The following is a 14,756-nucleotide window of genomic DNA, read 5'->3' as shown; positions in this document are numbered from 1 at the left end:
ATGAATTCAATCTCAAAATGAGATCATTTCGAAGACAACTTAATTTTAACCCTTCTCCAGATATAGTTTATCGACCACATACACGCCAATAGAATTTCAACCTTAGCCATCAAATTAGATTGCACATTGCGACTTTGCGAAAATGCGACTTATCTTCAAATGAATCATTAAAGCTGGATTTATTGGAATATATTTGAATTTTTTGGTTAAACCTTGTAGATTGGTGCGGCCTGGAAAAGGCTTAAATGAAAATAGTTCGCAAGCTTTAAAAATACCAACATATAAAAATAAAATACCACTTTACAGTTAAAATTAATTTAATCTTTAAATAAAGAACAACACAATGATAAGAATAACGAAGTGGGTAATAAGTAGTAATAACACAATATACATTATGTTGATAACAAAAGACTCTGAACAAATGTGATACAGGAATAATGATGTCATGTCATGGTAATTATGTCTTCTCTCTTTCTCTCCCACACACACTAGAAACTGTCTAATAATAACTGAGATAGCCTCTAACAAGCTGTCTCAGAAAAGAAAAAAACATGTTCATTTCACAATTAAAGTGATGGCTACCATTAAAAGACTTATTAAAATATTAAAACTATTAGAATATATTAATCACATAAACCATGCCGCGGTTAAAATATGTCTAACAAGTTTTCTATTTAGAAAAATTCGGTATTAAGAACTAATTACAATTAAAAATATAGAGAACTTTAAAAAACGTTAAGCTGGAATTGGAAAGAAGAAGATGTCGTTAGTATGTTTTATTTATATTTAATACCTTTATCTGGTTTAGACTCTGATCTCAATAATCTTAGCAAATAGCAGACCAGGACAAATAATATGCTGCTACCCGGAGGCGTATTCTAAGTAACGCAGTGGCGTGAGCGAATAACTCACGATGCGACGCGGCACGGCGCGGCGGCCCAACGGCATTCGGAGATCGCCCACGTAGGACACTTCCATAGGTATCAAAGGATTCACCCGCGCCGCGCCGCTTCGCGTTCGCGAGTTATTCACTCACGTAAGCCGACACCTAATTTTAAAAATAACTTAATAAAAGTAATGAAAACGTCCCCTAAATACCTAGACAATAAGGACAATATAAAAAGGTGGAATCTATATCGCGATCCTCTAAAACGGTAATTGCGTGAGCAGCGCCACACCGCGCAAGATCCAGTGGTCAGGAGGCATGTTCGTGGGCAGCCGCATGAACAGGATGTAGTTGGTGGAGTGGCCCGTGGTGGACAGCACGCCGCGCCGGTCGCCCGTCTTGTACAGCGGGCAGTTGTAGAAATCTTCCTGAGGTATGTCCGAGCTCTTCATAGGAATGAGCCATACCTGAAACACGAATTAAATATATCTTCAAGTCATACTGAGGATGTTGATCGTCGGTGTGTAGCGAGAGAATATTGCTTTCAACTTAGCAAAGTCAAAAAATAGGCATGATGACAGTATAAAGGATCAAAGCAACATATGTGATGTTGATATGATTCTAAACAATGACCCAATTTGACTATAAACATAAGGATTAATAATATTTTCAATAAAATAAAAGTGTTAAATTATCCAATCGGCCATGTTGACTGAAACACCGATCAGAGCGTTTCCGGAGAAGTGACGTCAACATTCCAAGACGTATAAAATTATTTATTTGAGCAGCATAGACAACCTAATGAATATAGTGATGCACCATTTCGAAATTATGCGATACGATCGACTTGACACGACTAGATGCTTTGAGTGATATGATATATCGGTAATAATATCGGTAGACAGATCGGCACACAGAAAACAAATAAAAACTCAAAAATGCGCGTTTTCCTAGAGATAAGACCTATTTTTATAGCTAGATCGATTTTTCGCCCCCGAAATCCTCTTTTAGAAAATTTCATCGAAATCGTTAGAGCCGTTTCCGAGATCCCCAAAAGATATAAATTTATATATATATATATATATATATATAACAAGAATTGCTCGTTTAAAGACATAAAATAGATTACGATAAATCGATAACCACTTTTAAGTCACTAACGAGCAATAAAAAAGCAATTATTAACACGTATGTGTATAGTTAAAGTATTGTGTTTTTCGGAATCAATACGATTGTACCAAATTTTAAAAGAGATTTCCAAATTTGTCGTTTAGCTATTGTGTACGTGTATTATCGTACTAATAAATAAACCCGCGGGGTAGATACCGGGTATTGAATGTAAATGGTTCTGGCTAATTTGTTCACTAAATAAGTGTCATATTTTGTTTCCGAACCAAAAGTAATAATTCATGTAAGTCATACCGGTGGAAATGTGTCGTAGAGCACCTTCGGGAACGATTCGTCTATGTAGTAGTCCTCCATGTTCCAGCGCGCACCCTCCATGAACAGCCCTCTGATGTACACGCCTTCGTCAGGCCGCTCCTCGAGTTCGAACGTACGCTGCACCTGTGTAATTGACGAATAATAATGTTATATGCACGTCAAGGTAACATGGGAATAACATTAATGCCCTATTTTCACAAGGTCCAGTCTCACATCCCAACAACAAATAAATACATTACCGTCGTCATTTGCGTCGCGTTATCGGGTAAAAATACATTTGCGTTGCGTTATCGGGTAAAAATGTGCCAATTATGTTGTTCTATGTACCTCATAGTGGAAGGCGAGCTGGTCGATGGGTATCTTATACTTGCGGGCGTAGCTCTGCTGCGCGGCTGTGAGGAACGCCTGCGGGAAGTAGAAGCCCGACAGCCAGAACACCACCGGCGGTCCGTGCGCGTGCCAGTGCTGCACAGATGGTAAACGTGTTCACAACACAAATTTATCAAAATGGAGAAACAATGCCTGGTGGAAGACTGGTGTGATGGTCGAGTCGATGTTTAATTTTTTTCTTACATTGTGTAATAAACTTTAAATAAATAATAAAGAAGTGCACTCACAACACTTTTCGCTTATGATAGCACACAATTCTTACAAACGAGTGAATAGTGTAGAAACTGCAACTTGATTAGGAATTTCACTTGTCGGTATAAATTTTAGCCTACCACTTAGTCACCTGCATCAAAAACGAATTGATTGACTATCATCAAAATCTAGTCTGTGATTTCAACGCTAGGTGAAACATACAGAGCACACTTAAGGCCTGTACCGAAAAAAAAACTGTAAATTTCAAGCCGTTGTAAGTTTGTTTCTATGCAAGATGACTACGGCTTTCTTACCGCAATTAAAAGTCTTATTATTATATTATAATTCCAATATAAATAATTCTGGTTTTACGCTGTTCGACTTCACACCGGCAAATAGAAGAGATCACTGAAAATTGGTATTTTCCAAAGACCAAGAAAATTTGCAACATCCTATATGCCTGATTTCGAAACACTTAAAATTACCTCGAAGTTTCGTGCATTTCATAATAAATAACTAATTTAGTATGTTGTCTCTTGAACATGAAGTGACCCTGGGCACATCACAAAGGTTGCGAGAACGAAGCATACCTGGCCGCGTAGCCAACGTGCATTTCGTTCACGCTCTGTGGCGAACGAAACGCAACTGTCACAGTCGCACTAATATGGAAGAGTGATAGAGAGAGAGATAGCTACGATACGCTACGGAGCCTGAACGATTGTAAAGTTGGCTACGCGGACTGTCATAATTATCGTAAAAACTGTGGTATGTATACGACTAAAGTGCAACGAACTACGATGAAAGTCAGTTCTTCGTACGAAGGTTAGGATAGCTAAAGTTACAGAAAATGTGTGTTACTTAATTCTAGGCCAAGTCGAAAATCATACAATTTCCTTCGTACAAAAATCGCATTTGGCAGTTGACATAGAATAGAGTAAGAGCTCCAAACGTCCTGCAATGCCGTTCTCTCAACTATTATTGGGCTCAAATCAAAAGTGTATTAAGAGGCTGTCAATACCTAAAGCGCGCACACTGTCTATTTGTATCGGAGTAAATGAGATAGCACTGTCACATGTTACTTGGCTTGGGCAAGGGAATAATAAGAAAATTATTTAAATAAAACAAAGTGGATTATTAGTGTAATATTTTACTCGTTAGCGGTTTAGATATAAATGTTTTGAAATTGTAATTTTAATTGCAGACCCATAAGTCAAAACAATATACATAGAACCGTTTAATTGTGATTTTAAGACCAATCTTTGCAATTATTTTCTATCGAGCCGATTTCGTTCAATCATGTATCGAGTACAACCACGGTCTTTGAAATATAATTTACATGAACATATAATTTTCTTACTTGACTAAAACAAATAGTCTTACTTAAAAAAACTGTTTAAGTACCATCAATTTCAAGGACATTGGGTGTTGACAGCCCCGGACATAGAAGTGTTTGTGGCAAAATAAAGTGATTGCTAAATAAAATATCGACATGTCTGTTATCGATGTTACTTTGACGTTATAGATATTTTTTAAACATTATATAAGAAGATAGCTACCGCGGAATACAAAACACGTTCGATATCTTCTTTGATATATTGGTAGTTTTTTATTATTTTTGGCACTGTATACTATAGTTTACGTTAATTATTAAGTACTAACTATATGTCATAGAAAACATATGTACTGATTTGTAAATGATTGGCAGTCTTGATATTTCTCGGTAATTTACAGCACGTAAAGCCAGATCTTTGAATTACATATTAATTTATGACTGACTTACCGATAACAGATTTATCGATGTTTCATTTTCTCAAACACTCGTTTGTGCCACAAAAACATCTATGTCTGATTAAAATAGAAAAATGAAACAGCCAAAAAATATTAACCATTTCAGCAGGTGATGGGCTGATGCAGGCAAATATGAAAAACGGGGCTAAAGCTGCCACTGAATGCGCTAGGAAGAAGCTACCTATCACTCCTACAGAACAAATAATAAATAAAAAAAACTGACAATTATCTAAATCAAAAGTCGTTTTTTATTGTAGTTATTCTAAAAACCTTAATTTGTTCTCAATCGCATAAGTTTTTTTCATTTGTAGATTACAGTTTTTTTTTCGGTACACCCCTTATACACATAATATGCATAATGCATACACTCGTATGTCGTAAACGCTACCTGTAAAAACGCTAGTCGAGCCAGAAGGTCGTCGACGTATGCCGCGAACGGCTTGAGCGACGGGTAGCTTTTGCCCGCCCACAACGTCGGTATGCGCCCGCGGACCATGCTTGTCAGTACCTCCTCCGTTACGTCCGTGAGCACACTCACACCTGTGTCAACGATTAATGTAAATATTCATTCGTTCATCGTTTAAGCTCCCAAGTTGTTCAAGCATTGGTAGTGGCTGTAGGTACCTTGCACAGCGCCAATAACAGCACGTGAGCTAGCCCGGACGACGCTGACAAGGCGCTCGAAGCGCGCCGCCTCCTGGATGACCACGATAGACATGGGCGACATCTCGGCCGGCTTGAGGTCGCCCTCGTGCGACATGCCCGATAGGATCTTAGCTGGTAATCGTGCCAGCACATTTTCCGCTATCTCCATGGCTTGTTCCTCCGGCGTTGCGCCGCCACCTCCACCGGCCATCGTGTCCTATAAGCACATTCAGTATGACTGACTACTGTAAAGTCTTGCTACCTCATATTTTATTCTGATATAAAATCAAGCGGTTCTATATTCTTATGGCTGATTTTATTGCTTACCAAATATTTCTTGTGAAGATCCTTGTTGCATGTGGATAATAATTGGTTTATTATATTATAAGCAGTATATTTATGTCTAAATATATTAATGCAGGTGATTTTTATTATAGAGTGATAATGAATCCTGTTATATTTATATCAAAAAATACTAGATATCATTGTGAGGTCACTTACCAAACGATCCTTGATTCGCGAGCCGGCAAATGAATGAAAAATAAGAAAAATATTGTTTTCTACATACTAAATACAATATTTATAATGCGCGTTTATAATTATGGCTATGATACGAGTACATGCGCTTCTTATATGATACTACAATAATGAGTTTAATTGAAAATTGCGACAAATCTAACCAGTAGGTAACTAAGCTAACTAAAATGTTTAAAAAACTAGTATATTACAGTCTATTGTTATTATAACTGTATTTATAAATCAACTACGAGAAACTTCGTTTGAGTGTACCTGCGTCAATATGGCGGTGTTGAGCAATTCATTGGCCTCGCGGAAGTGCTTGGTGATGTCAGCGTTGGCGTGGAAGCCGAAAACTCCAGGCGGCGTGGCCACCGGCAGCGACCGCGCGAACGCGATGAAGTCCGCGTGCTCCTTCAGGTCCGGTATATAGTATGTGCCTACGAAGTACATATTTTTAACATCATCATCCGAAAGAATAAAATTTCACTATGCGATCGGAGCAATAACGTCATTATCTCATTATAATATATTAATACCTATGTAAAACTCTTAACTAGTGGTGTAGTTATGGTGTAATTCTATCTTTCGGACAGTTTTTTCTAGTTTCCTAATATGATCACTTCTCGGTGCTCGGTAATAAGGTTCAATTTTAATTATTAAAAAAATGTTTTTTTTTTTATTATAAAAAAAAACACCCGCAGCTCAGTTCGTTAAGAGCGATAGGGCAGATATTCCAATAGGACGCAAGTTCGAGTCTTGCCGGAAGAGAAAATGTTTAGTATCGCTCGCAGACGTATTCTGCTACTTACCGGTAGATTCTAGTTTATATTTGTCTTCGCGAATAGTCCTAAGGTTGTAGAACTTGTACAGAATGGTATTCAGACAGCGGCGGTCCCAGTCGTCGGTAACGCGCCCGCCATAGTTACATTCGCCCGTCAAGTATCGCAGCGCCACGAATTGCACGTCCTGACACAATATTGATTATCAGCTTCTATTTCAATGCATATTGACTTTTAGACATGTAGCGTTTTTAGAAAACTATAACGGAGCCTAGCCAAGATGATAATCAAAAGAAAAATGCGTTTGTGTTGTGGAACACTCGGTTGGAACGAAGTATATTATTATTGATAAACGTATTATATTATTGAATAACAAATAAAAAAAGTTAATCGACAAAATAATAATTATCGAAACTGCTCACAAATCTGTTCAGAAATGCGACTTACAGGCAGGGAAAACAACTGAACATAAGAAAACATTTTTGTATAAGCTGAAACTGATACGCTTAGCTCGAGCTTCACACTCGCTTAGTCAATAAAAAATATGAAATTCAAATGTAAAAATAAAATACAAAAAGTAATATCTGCGTACACGTCCGGCGATCGAACCCGGATCGTCGCTGTAACCACCTGTTTCTAAGCGGCTGTTTGCCGATTACACCACTTATTCTCGAGAAAGAATTTAAATAAAACAGGACCATGACGGAAAATCTTACACTTTATTTCGCCTAGTTCCCAACCGCCTACCGTCCGATAAAGAACTTCGTTCCAAAAAAAGTATCGGGATGACAGATGCGATGAAAAGTCACGTGACAATTTCCATACATTCATTAAGTTTCAATTGGCGTTTTCTATCAACGATTGTCATCTTGGCTAGACCAGAAGATGGCCAAGTCATCCAGCCCGGGACTTAGTTAGCCTACTTAGGAAATGAGAATTTTAACGCGTTAAATAGTAAACTGCACAAACTTATAATCTTTTCACTTATAAAATTAAACTTTTGAAACACATAATATGTAAAAAATAAACAGTAGGACACTAACGTCATATTCATTGAGAAACATGTTAAGCTGTGTGATACTGATGCGCAGGTCGGTCTCGTTAAACTCGTAGCGGATGTTCCAGCCCAGCGGGCCGAACTGCCGCCGCTCCTGCACTACCGCGTGGAAGAAGCACAACGCAAACAGAAGCTTCTTGAAGTTTTCTGGCTGCTTGTTGCTTTCGAACCACTCTGGGTCGTTGATTGGGTCGCTCTGGTACGAACGAGCGATATTCGCTCTTAAGCCTGAAATAACCAGTTAGATTGTATTATATGCATGCATATTATGTTGAAGAAGGCGCAACGAACTCAAGGTAATTCTTCGAAAACCCATTAGATACCCAACATGGCCAACATAGCTTGTATACAGTGACATGAATGTCCTCACCCTTAGTGGATTTATTGTTCTGCGCGTGATGTCTAATGCACATAGGGAGGTCATAATATCTCCCAATCATAACTCCATGTTACAAAAGTGCACCTACAAAGTACCTATCCCTTCGACTGTATTAGTTTTCGCTCACTGTCTACCTAACTTTCTGCATTCTTTGGTTTAACTATAACAAAATTAAAAATAACAGCCTTGCTCAGCCCCATTCCGTATGAAGATGTAGAGGATCTCATCATAGTAGTCAAGTAATTATAGCCACAAACTTGTTGTTATAAGTCATACACGAACACATACACGCACACACACACACACACTCGCACATACACACGCACACACGCACGCTCACACGCACGCACGTGTAATGTTTACCTTGCGGAGGCTCGTTAGTCATCTTGACCCCATTTTGCAATACGTAGACAGGGAAGTGGTCGGCAGGGTACGAAGTAAGCCAAAGTCTGAAATCGGGGTTTACACTGTCGGGTGTTAACCCTTCGCATATCTGAAAATAAAATAAAATAGGGATATTAAAGCGGTAATAGGCAAATTAATATTACCTACTTATAAAACACATCATACCTTTTCCAGCATCGGCATCCAACTCTTGGCGAGGTGGCAGTTTTGTAACACTACCCAAGTACCCATTCTTACTCCTTCATCGATAAGCTTCACAGCGATAGGACCTTGACCTTGACCAAGGGATAAAGAGAAAAGGCGCGACGATCCAAAGCCCTTTACAAAAATAACCATTGTTAATTTATATCACCCGTGCACTCGTATAATTTGTATGCATAAACGTTTCTTTCTTTACCTGGTCATCAGCAAATTTAAGAAGCGTTCCCATAGGATCTGACCCCGGAGTAAGAACAAACAAAAGAGGGATGCAGCAGTGGGACTCCGAGTAAGAAGATGCCAAATCGAAAAGGGGCGGCTCAACGAACTGCCGGCCCATCTCACCTAAAAAGTTACATCAAATGTAATGCATTTAATCCAAACCAAAACCTATCCGTGTTAGTTTGCTCGGTTATTACTGTCACCATCATTTTTGATTGCATTACCTTCTACAAATGTTTGAACCGCATGCACCATCATATCTAAACGCAAGCAACGTAATACCATCAATTTCTGAAAACAAGGTAAGATAAGCATTTAATTGCGTATCACCAATAAGGAAAAGCAAACAAGCGGTCGAGGAAGGACGAATTCAGTGTGATATAAAAAATAACAATAAATTTCCAGTTCGTCAGTTTCTTATTGCAATATAATTTTTCATTCAGAAAATAAATTACAATCTATAAATATCGCAACTTTGTTCAAAAATCCTAACAAAGGGTCCGGAACTAAGCATACATTTTGTAAAAAACTAGAGATGAATGTATACCTCAAATGGTTTAAATTTCGATTCCCAAGGTTGAGGAAGCGGCTGGTTGTGAGGGTCCGGCGTGTCACAGTATGCTTCCCAATCACTAATATGGGCCATGAAATGGTCTACTATCCCATGAAACCCGTCAATCTCGTTCAAACTATAAAAAAATGATTAAATAATAAATGATCGATTAAGGCTTATTGAGAAAAATCTAAAAAACAATTGCTATAATCGCATTTGTATAAATACCCGTTAAAGTCAGCCCAAGCGGCTGGACTGAGAAACTGGACAGGGTTGGGAGGCAGGTGCTTCGGCTGGCCTCCTCCCATCAAGAACAACACGTGACTCTGTTCAAGGTTGCCTTCCGCCACCATTATAGTTATCGTTAGCAGCAGGGAGAACACCATCTTATCCTAAAATATCAAATGACACGGGCTATTTGTTGACCCTAAGCACCAATTTCAAGTCAACTTATTTTAACGAATAATTAAATAATTATGAGGAGCTAGGCTATACCAATTACAACCTCCTCCCTCGTTAAACATATTTTAAGGCACCTGCTGTCACTTTCTTTCTTAAACAGAGGCCAATTACTATAAGTAATAAAATTTATATTAAAAGCTAGAAGAACCTTTTCGAATAAACTCCTGCAAATATTAGCATAGAGCGAATATGTGAAGTAAGCGCGTAGTATCGCCAGCCGCTCTTCAATCTCGTCCACTTTTTCAGTGTTGTCAATGGCGCCGGTGAACAGGCCTTCGAACCAGCCCAGCGAGTATTGATACATGGGGTCGATGTTTGCTAATGATGCTGTAAATAATCCAAATAGTTCAACTATAGTAATTATTTACAAAATGAGTTCATCCTTGATTTTTCAAGTATGTAGGTAGTTATTTCGAATAATACTCAGCAATTGTTCTGTGAAATTTTCTATTTCCGATTTCCCTATAAATTCTTTGGGACAAATCAAGCCTTAACTGTTCAGATTATAGATTCAGCAAAATTCATACGTAGCAGGGGAAAAAATAGAATAGGTTTGTCAGCGTATATCTACTTATTTATAATTCACCAGTGCCTAAAAGTAGACGGGAATGGTAAGAGGAAGAAGACAAAATTAAGTTTACCAATGAGGAAAAACAAGTTCGTCGAGTGCTTAGCGATAGGCACGTAGTCGTCCCGCGCAATGTCAATAGCTTTCTCAGTCTCTACAGCCACCACTTGTTTCTCTTTTATTTCATTTGCCGTATCTTTCGCAGAGTTCAAAATCTAAAAACGGAAATTAAATCAGTATACAACAACGGAGCTCGTTGTGGCTTGAGTTTCTTATCTATTAATGCATTTTGGTTTCATCATAATTACACAGTCATAATTTACAGACTGAACTGAAGATTTATTGATTGTGTGTAATGTGTAGTATCTAAGACAAATTCGTAGTTCGAATTGTCAGGAATTTTATTGTAGTTGGAGCAGTACGACTCCGTGTCTAAAAGTTTTTAACGGGGTCACGATTTCTATGTATAGACTATTATGTATGGATTATTTAATAAAGTTCATCTTATAGGTACAATAAATAAATCTTTGGCAATATATATAAATATTTTATAGCAAGCGATAATAATAAAATAAACTAGTGAATAAAGACAGGAAAATATGCAACGAACATGTAATATATCTGTGCAACATACTTATTAGGTTCGTTTGTTTTCAACTTGCCTGGACAGCTTCTTCATCTTCCAGTAGGTGTTCTGAGGTCGCCAAAACGTTTAATATTTTCTTTTCAATGTCTTGCAAAAGCCTCCTGTGTTCTGCACCTTGCGTGGTCAGATCTGACTTGGCTTGCTGCAGATCTGGTCTTTCTCTCGCCACGACGCGAGCTAGCAATTGAGCTTCTAGACCATCTTTAGCCAGCATGAAGTTGACCAAGGTCACACGCACGCCCACTTCCGGTAAATAGTGCGGATTTGCTAACTTTGTACTAATGTAAAGCCTACAAAAGAAATCAGTATGGAATGTTCGATGCTTAATAAGCGACACTACATTACTTAGATATCCTCACTTGAAATCCTTGCTGTATTCGACAATGGTGTCCCCTATTTTTATGCAAAGAGCACCTCCTTGACGAAATGTTTGCTGTTGAAGTAGAGGTTCCAGCATAGGATCCAATTCCTCTAAAACGTTTTCTAACAATACCTGTCAAAAATTATTATTATCTCAATTTAATCCATTCATTAATACCCGTTCTAAAAAAAAAAAATACTGTTCGGCTATTTAGATCAACTATTTTGTTAGCTTTCTCTACCCTCCCAGAGTACCGACTACCGACAAATCTCTCCAAACCTACGTATTAATCAGAATCTATTGAGTTTAAAATTATTACGTACTTTAAAAGCAGCCATTTGGTGAATGAAGATGCGTATACTCATCTAATGTCTACTGTGAATGTCGCTTCTTCGTCATTACAAGGTACGCTAGCAAAGCGACGCTTAATAGTTGAGTCCTTTTTAGAATAGTTTGGTTAACTAAATTGTACCGGTTGTCCAAATTGCACCGCATTTTCCAACACTCTGCCAAGGTCCGCTTGAGTCATTCTTACTACGCTTAAGTTGTTAGGCTTCTCCATGTTCTTAATCCACCGATTTGCCTGGCCCTGCGGGTCGATCATAAGTGGCCAGCGACGGGCTGTCCTATAATTGAACACGGTAAAAAAAGTGTAGATCTTAATAGTAGTTTATGTGACTGCTACATAATAAAAGGCTTTAAAATACACGAGTGTGGGTTTAAGAAACTAACGAAGTAAGTTTCTTAATTGGATCACACGAATGTTTTAATGCCTAATTATGTACAGTTACAAACACTATTTTATCTACACACATATTATAAACTTTCTATGATATATTCACTAATCCAAATTACAGCCAACGTTGCTCTCTTGGCGGAACTCGCGGATATGTGGTGGCGTCACAGAAATATTTTTATCACTCATTTTAAACGAAACTTTTGCTATAGTTACTTTAAAAACAACAAAACAAATTCATTTTATACTTAAAACTAATTAAAAGATAAACTGTGCGTCAAATGGCGGTAAATGAAAACTTTTTTCACATATATCACGCATCCGTAGTTTTTTTTCATTCAGAGATAAATTAGAGTCGGGGGCCTATTTCCGTATCATTCAATACAAACTAACATGCGTGATTCGTCACAATTGTATGCAATTGACATTTAATTTCGAACAAAAAGGCATCTCGGCTGATTTTAGAATAGAGTTCAGAACGAATTGTTTTTTTTTTCAGAGATGGATCAGAGACCAAAGCGATTTCGATGTAGTTATGGAGCAATAACAACATTATCACAGATAAGAAATTTGTTGTAACAAAACAGTTTATCGTAATGTTGGTCATTATTTACGGACTTTGAAGGCATCATAGAGGGTTTATGATATGTGTGTAGATAAAATGACATACTTCCTCAGATCTTGAAAATGAAAACATCGTAAAACACTTGTGGCGAGCCTTCATGACACAAAATTTAACAAGACATTTTGTATAGCTGCTATGAACTAGGGAAATAGTTTGTCGCGAAACGACACTCCAAGGCACAAATGAAGGCCTAAGATAGTAAGGTGGGGAGATATTCTTACATTATAATAATGGCGCTCTCAACACTGAAGTCATCAGCCGGCAAACCGTCGATGTTCCACTGCTGGATGGTGACGGGCTCGCCCAGTGATTTGATAAGACTGTAGTTCAGAGTACACACAATTCCGCAGTCGTGACATACTTGCGCCCATTTTTTAATCTGCATGTTGGACATTTTAACTTAGGATAAATTAGTAGGCATATTTAGTATTGATAAGTTATAAATGTTATAATTGTAAATATCACTCCCAACCCTACAAGCTCAAGCTAATTAATACTCTTTAAACACACCTGTTCAATCCGAAAACTAGCTGTAAATGGACCTAGATAAGCGATTATACCCGCGGCTATCAGAATGTCACCTGCAAAAAATAATTCCAGTCACAGTAGTTTCAACATTTGTACCTCTGCTCATACAATATTATGTCTACACGTAACCGAATACCCTTACCCGTTAAGGAATTATAAGTAGCTCGTAGATCTTTGGCGATTTGTGTCCATCTTGTTTTTTCTCCTCCTAATCCTGATATAAGCATTTTGGCCCGATACAACTTGTTACTGCAGTCCATCACTTCGTCATCGAGTTTCTTTTGTTGGCGACTTTGTTCGGCTAATGCGTCTTCTAATGATTTCAGTTTAAGTTGAATCTAAAAAAATATTCATGGAAAAGTGACAAGTGAAAGTAAAATGAAAGTTTCCCTTCCTTTTGAAAGTTTTTTGTTTATGAATTTTATGATTTAAAAAATCCTGAATAGCAGATGTCACACGATAGCGAGTTTTCAATTCATGCCTGATAGATTATCCACCTTTGTTTAAAAAAAACATTTGTAAGAGATGACTGTAGTTGTGCGTGATTTACAAAATACAGTGGTGCTAACGTAGTTGAGATTGATGCGGATCTGCACGCCACTTCGGTACCTATGTGAACGAGACAGTGTAGACGCGTATAGCTCACGCGAATTTTGCGTTGTCGCGCACACCCAACAGAACAGCAAGGGTATTCATATCCAATATGAAGACCGCTTAGGTAGTAAGTATATTTACCTCCCTGAGTTGGGCCTGTTTGACGGCAAGAGCGGCCATGGCCTTATCGTAGACAGCCTGTGCTGCTGCGAGTCTCTGCTTCTTCGGTGCCACTACCTTGGCCACTTTGTCATACTTTGTCATGGCTATTACCCACTTGCACATACCTGCAACACAACAACACAGCGTTCGAACAGTAAAGAAAAAATAAATGCCCTTAATCTTTGAAAATGAGAACATAAGATAAATTATGTTTACCCTCAGCAGCGACAGAAACAGCTCGGATCTTCTCCGGTACGAACCCCTCGTCCTGCATGACCGTCTTCATGAGCTTGGTCATGACGGCGGGCGGGATGTTGTCCTTGTCGTAGTTCTGCAAACCCTCCAGGAACTTGATGTCGTTCAGAAGCTTCTTTGATGGGCCCCAATAATCCTCTATGGTCCCTACCCCTGAGGGATTGGGAACCTTATCTGGTTTCATTTCCTGAAGAGTGAAGGCATTTTGAATATGTTTTAGATATAGTTTATTGAATATATAGTTTGGTAGGCTATGAGACAAGACAAGACAAAACAAAGCATTTATTGCAATCATATTAGGTAAGTACACAAAATTATATAATATGTACCCTGCAAGGGCGCAGCAGTCTTATAACTAAATAA

The 14,756-nt window shown here is 38.2% G+C and overlaps 1 protein-coding gene across 2 annotated transcripts in view; it reads right to left on the bottom strand.

Moving 5' to 3' along the window:
• Positions 1 to 299: 299 nt before the first annotated feature.
• LOC133518032 (dynein axonemal heavy chain 7) overlaps positions 300 to 14,756 on the bottom strand; it is a 45,150-nt gene continuing 30,693 nt past the window's right edge. The window contains exons 50-75 of one of the 2 annotated variants that reach the window (XM_061851581.1): positions 14,355 to 14,580; positions 14,118 to 14,263; positions 13,525 to 13,720; positions 13,365 to 13,435; positions 13,076 to 13,233; positions 11,966 to 12,119; positions 11,492 to 11,625; positions 11,149 to 11,422; positions 10,560 to 10,701; positions 10,067 to 10,245; positions 9,685 to 9,848; positions 9,451 to 9,592; positions 9,128 to 9,194; positions 8,881 to 9,026; positions 8,649 to 8,801; positions 8,442 to 8,571; positions 7,686 to 7,927; positions 6,673 to 6,829; positions 6,134 to 6,300; positions 5,846 to 5,854; positions 5,672 to 5,692; positions 5,324 to 5,561; positions 5,088 to 5,239; positions 2,657 to 2,794; positions 2,309 to 2,452; positions 300 to 1,353 (exon numbers count right to left, since the gene is read on the bottom strand). In XM_061851581.1, the coding sequence (XP_061707565.1) occupies positions 1,147 to 1,353; positions 2,309 to 2,452; positions 2,657 to 2,794; positions 5,088 to 5,239; positions 5,324 to 5,561; positions 5,672 to 5,692; positions 5,846 to 5,854; positions 6,134 to 6,300; positions 6,673 to 6,829; positions 7,686 to 7,927; positions 8,442 to 8,571; positions 8,649 to 8,801; positions 8,881 to 9,026; positions 9,128 to 9,194; positions 9,451 to 9,592; positions 9,685 to 9,848; positions 10,067 to 10,245; positions 10,560 to 10,701; positions 11,149 to 11,422; positions 11,492 to 11,625; positions 11,966 to 12,119; positions 13,076 to 13,233; positions 13,365 to 13,435; positions 13,525 to 13,720; positions 14,118 to 14,263; positions 14,355 to 14,580 (3,957 nt within the window). In that variant the 3' untranslated portion in view covers positions 300 to 1,146. The remainder of the gene's footprint in view (positions 1,354 to 2,308; positions 2,453 to 2,656; positions 2,795 to 5,087; positions 5,240 to 5,323; positions 5,562 to 5,671; positions 5,693 to 5,845; positions 5,855 to 6,133; positions 6,301 to 6,672; positions 6,830 to 7,685; positions 7,928 to 8,441; positions 8,572 to 8,648; positions 8,802 to 8,880; positions 9,027 to 9,127; positions 9,195 to 9,450; positions 9,593 to 9,684; positions 9,849 to 10,066; positions 10,246 to 10,559; positions 10,702 to 11,148; positions 11,423 to 11,491; positions 11,626 to 11,965; positions 12,120 to 13,075; positions 13,234 to 13,364; positions 13,436 to 13,524; positions 13,721 to 14,117; positions 14,264 to 14,354; positions 14,581 to 14,756) is intronic. The other variant, XM_061851580.1, reaches the window with a different exon arrangement.

This window comes from Cydia pomonella, chromosome 5, assembly GCF_033807575.1.
Source record: "Cydia pomonella isolate Wapato2018A chromosome 5, ilCydPomo1, whole genome shotgun sequence".
Taxonomy (NCBI): domain Eukaryota; kingdom Metazoa; phylum Arthropoda; class Insecta; order Lepidoptera; family Tortricidae; genus Cydia; species Cydia pomonella.
This window is presented reverse-complemented; position numbering and strand designations above follow the sequence as displayed.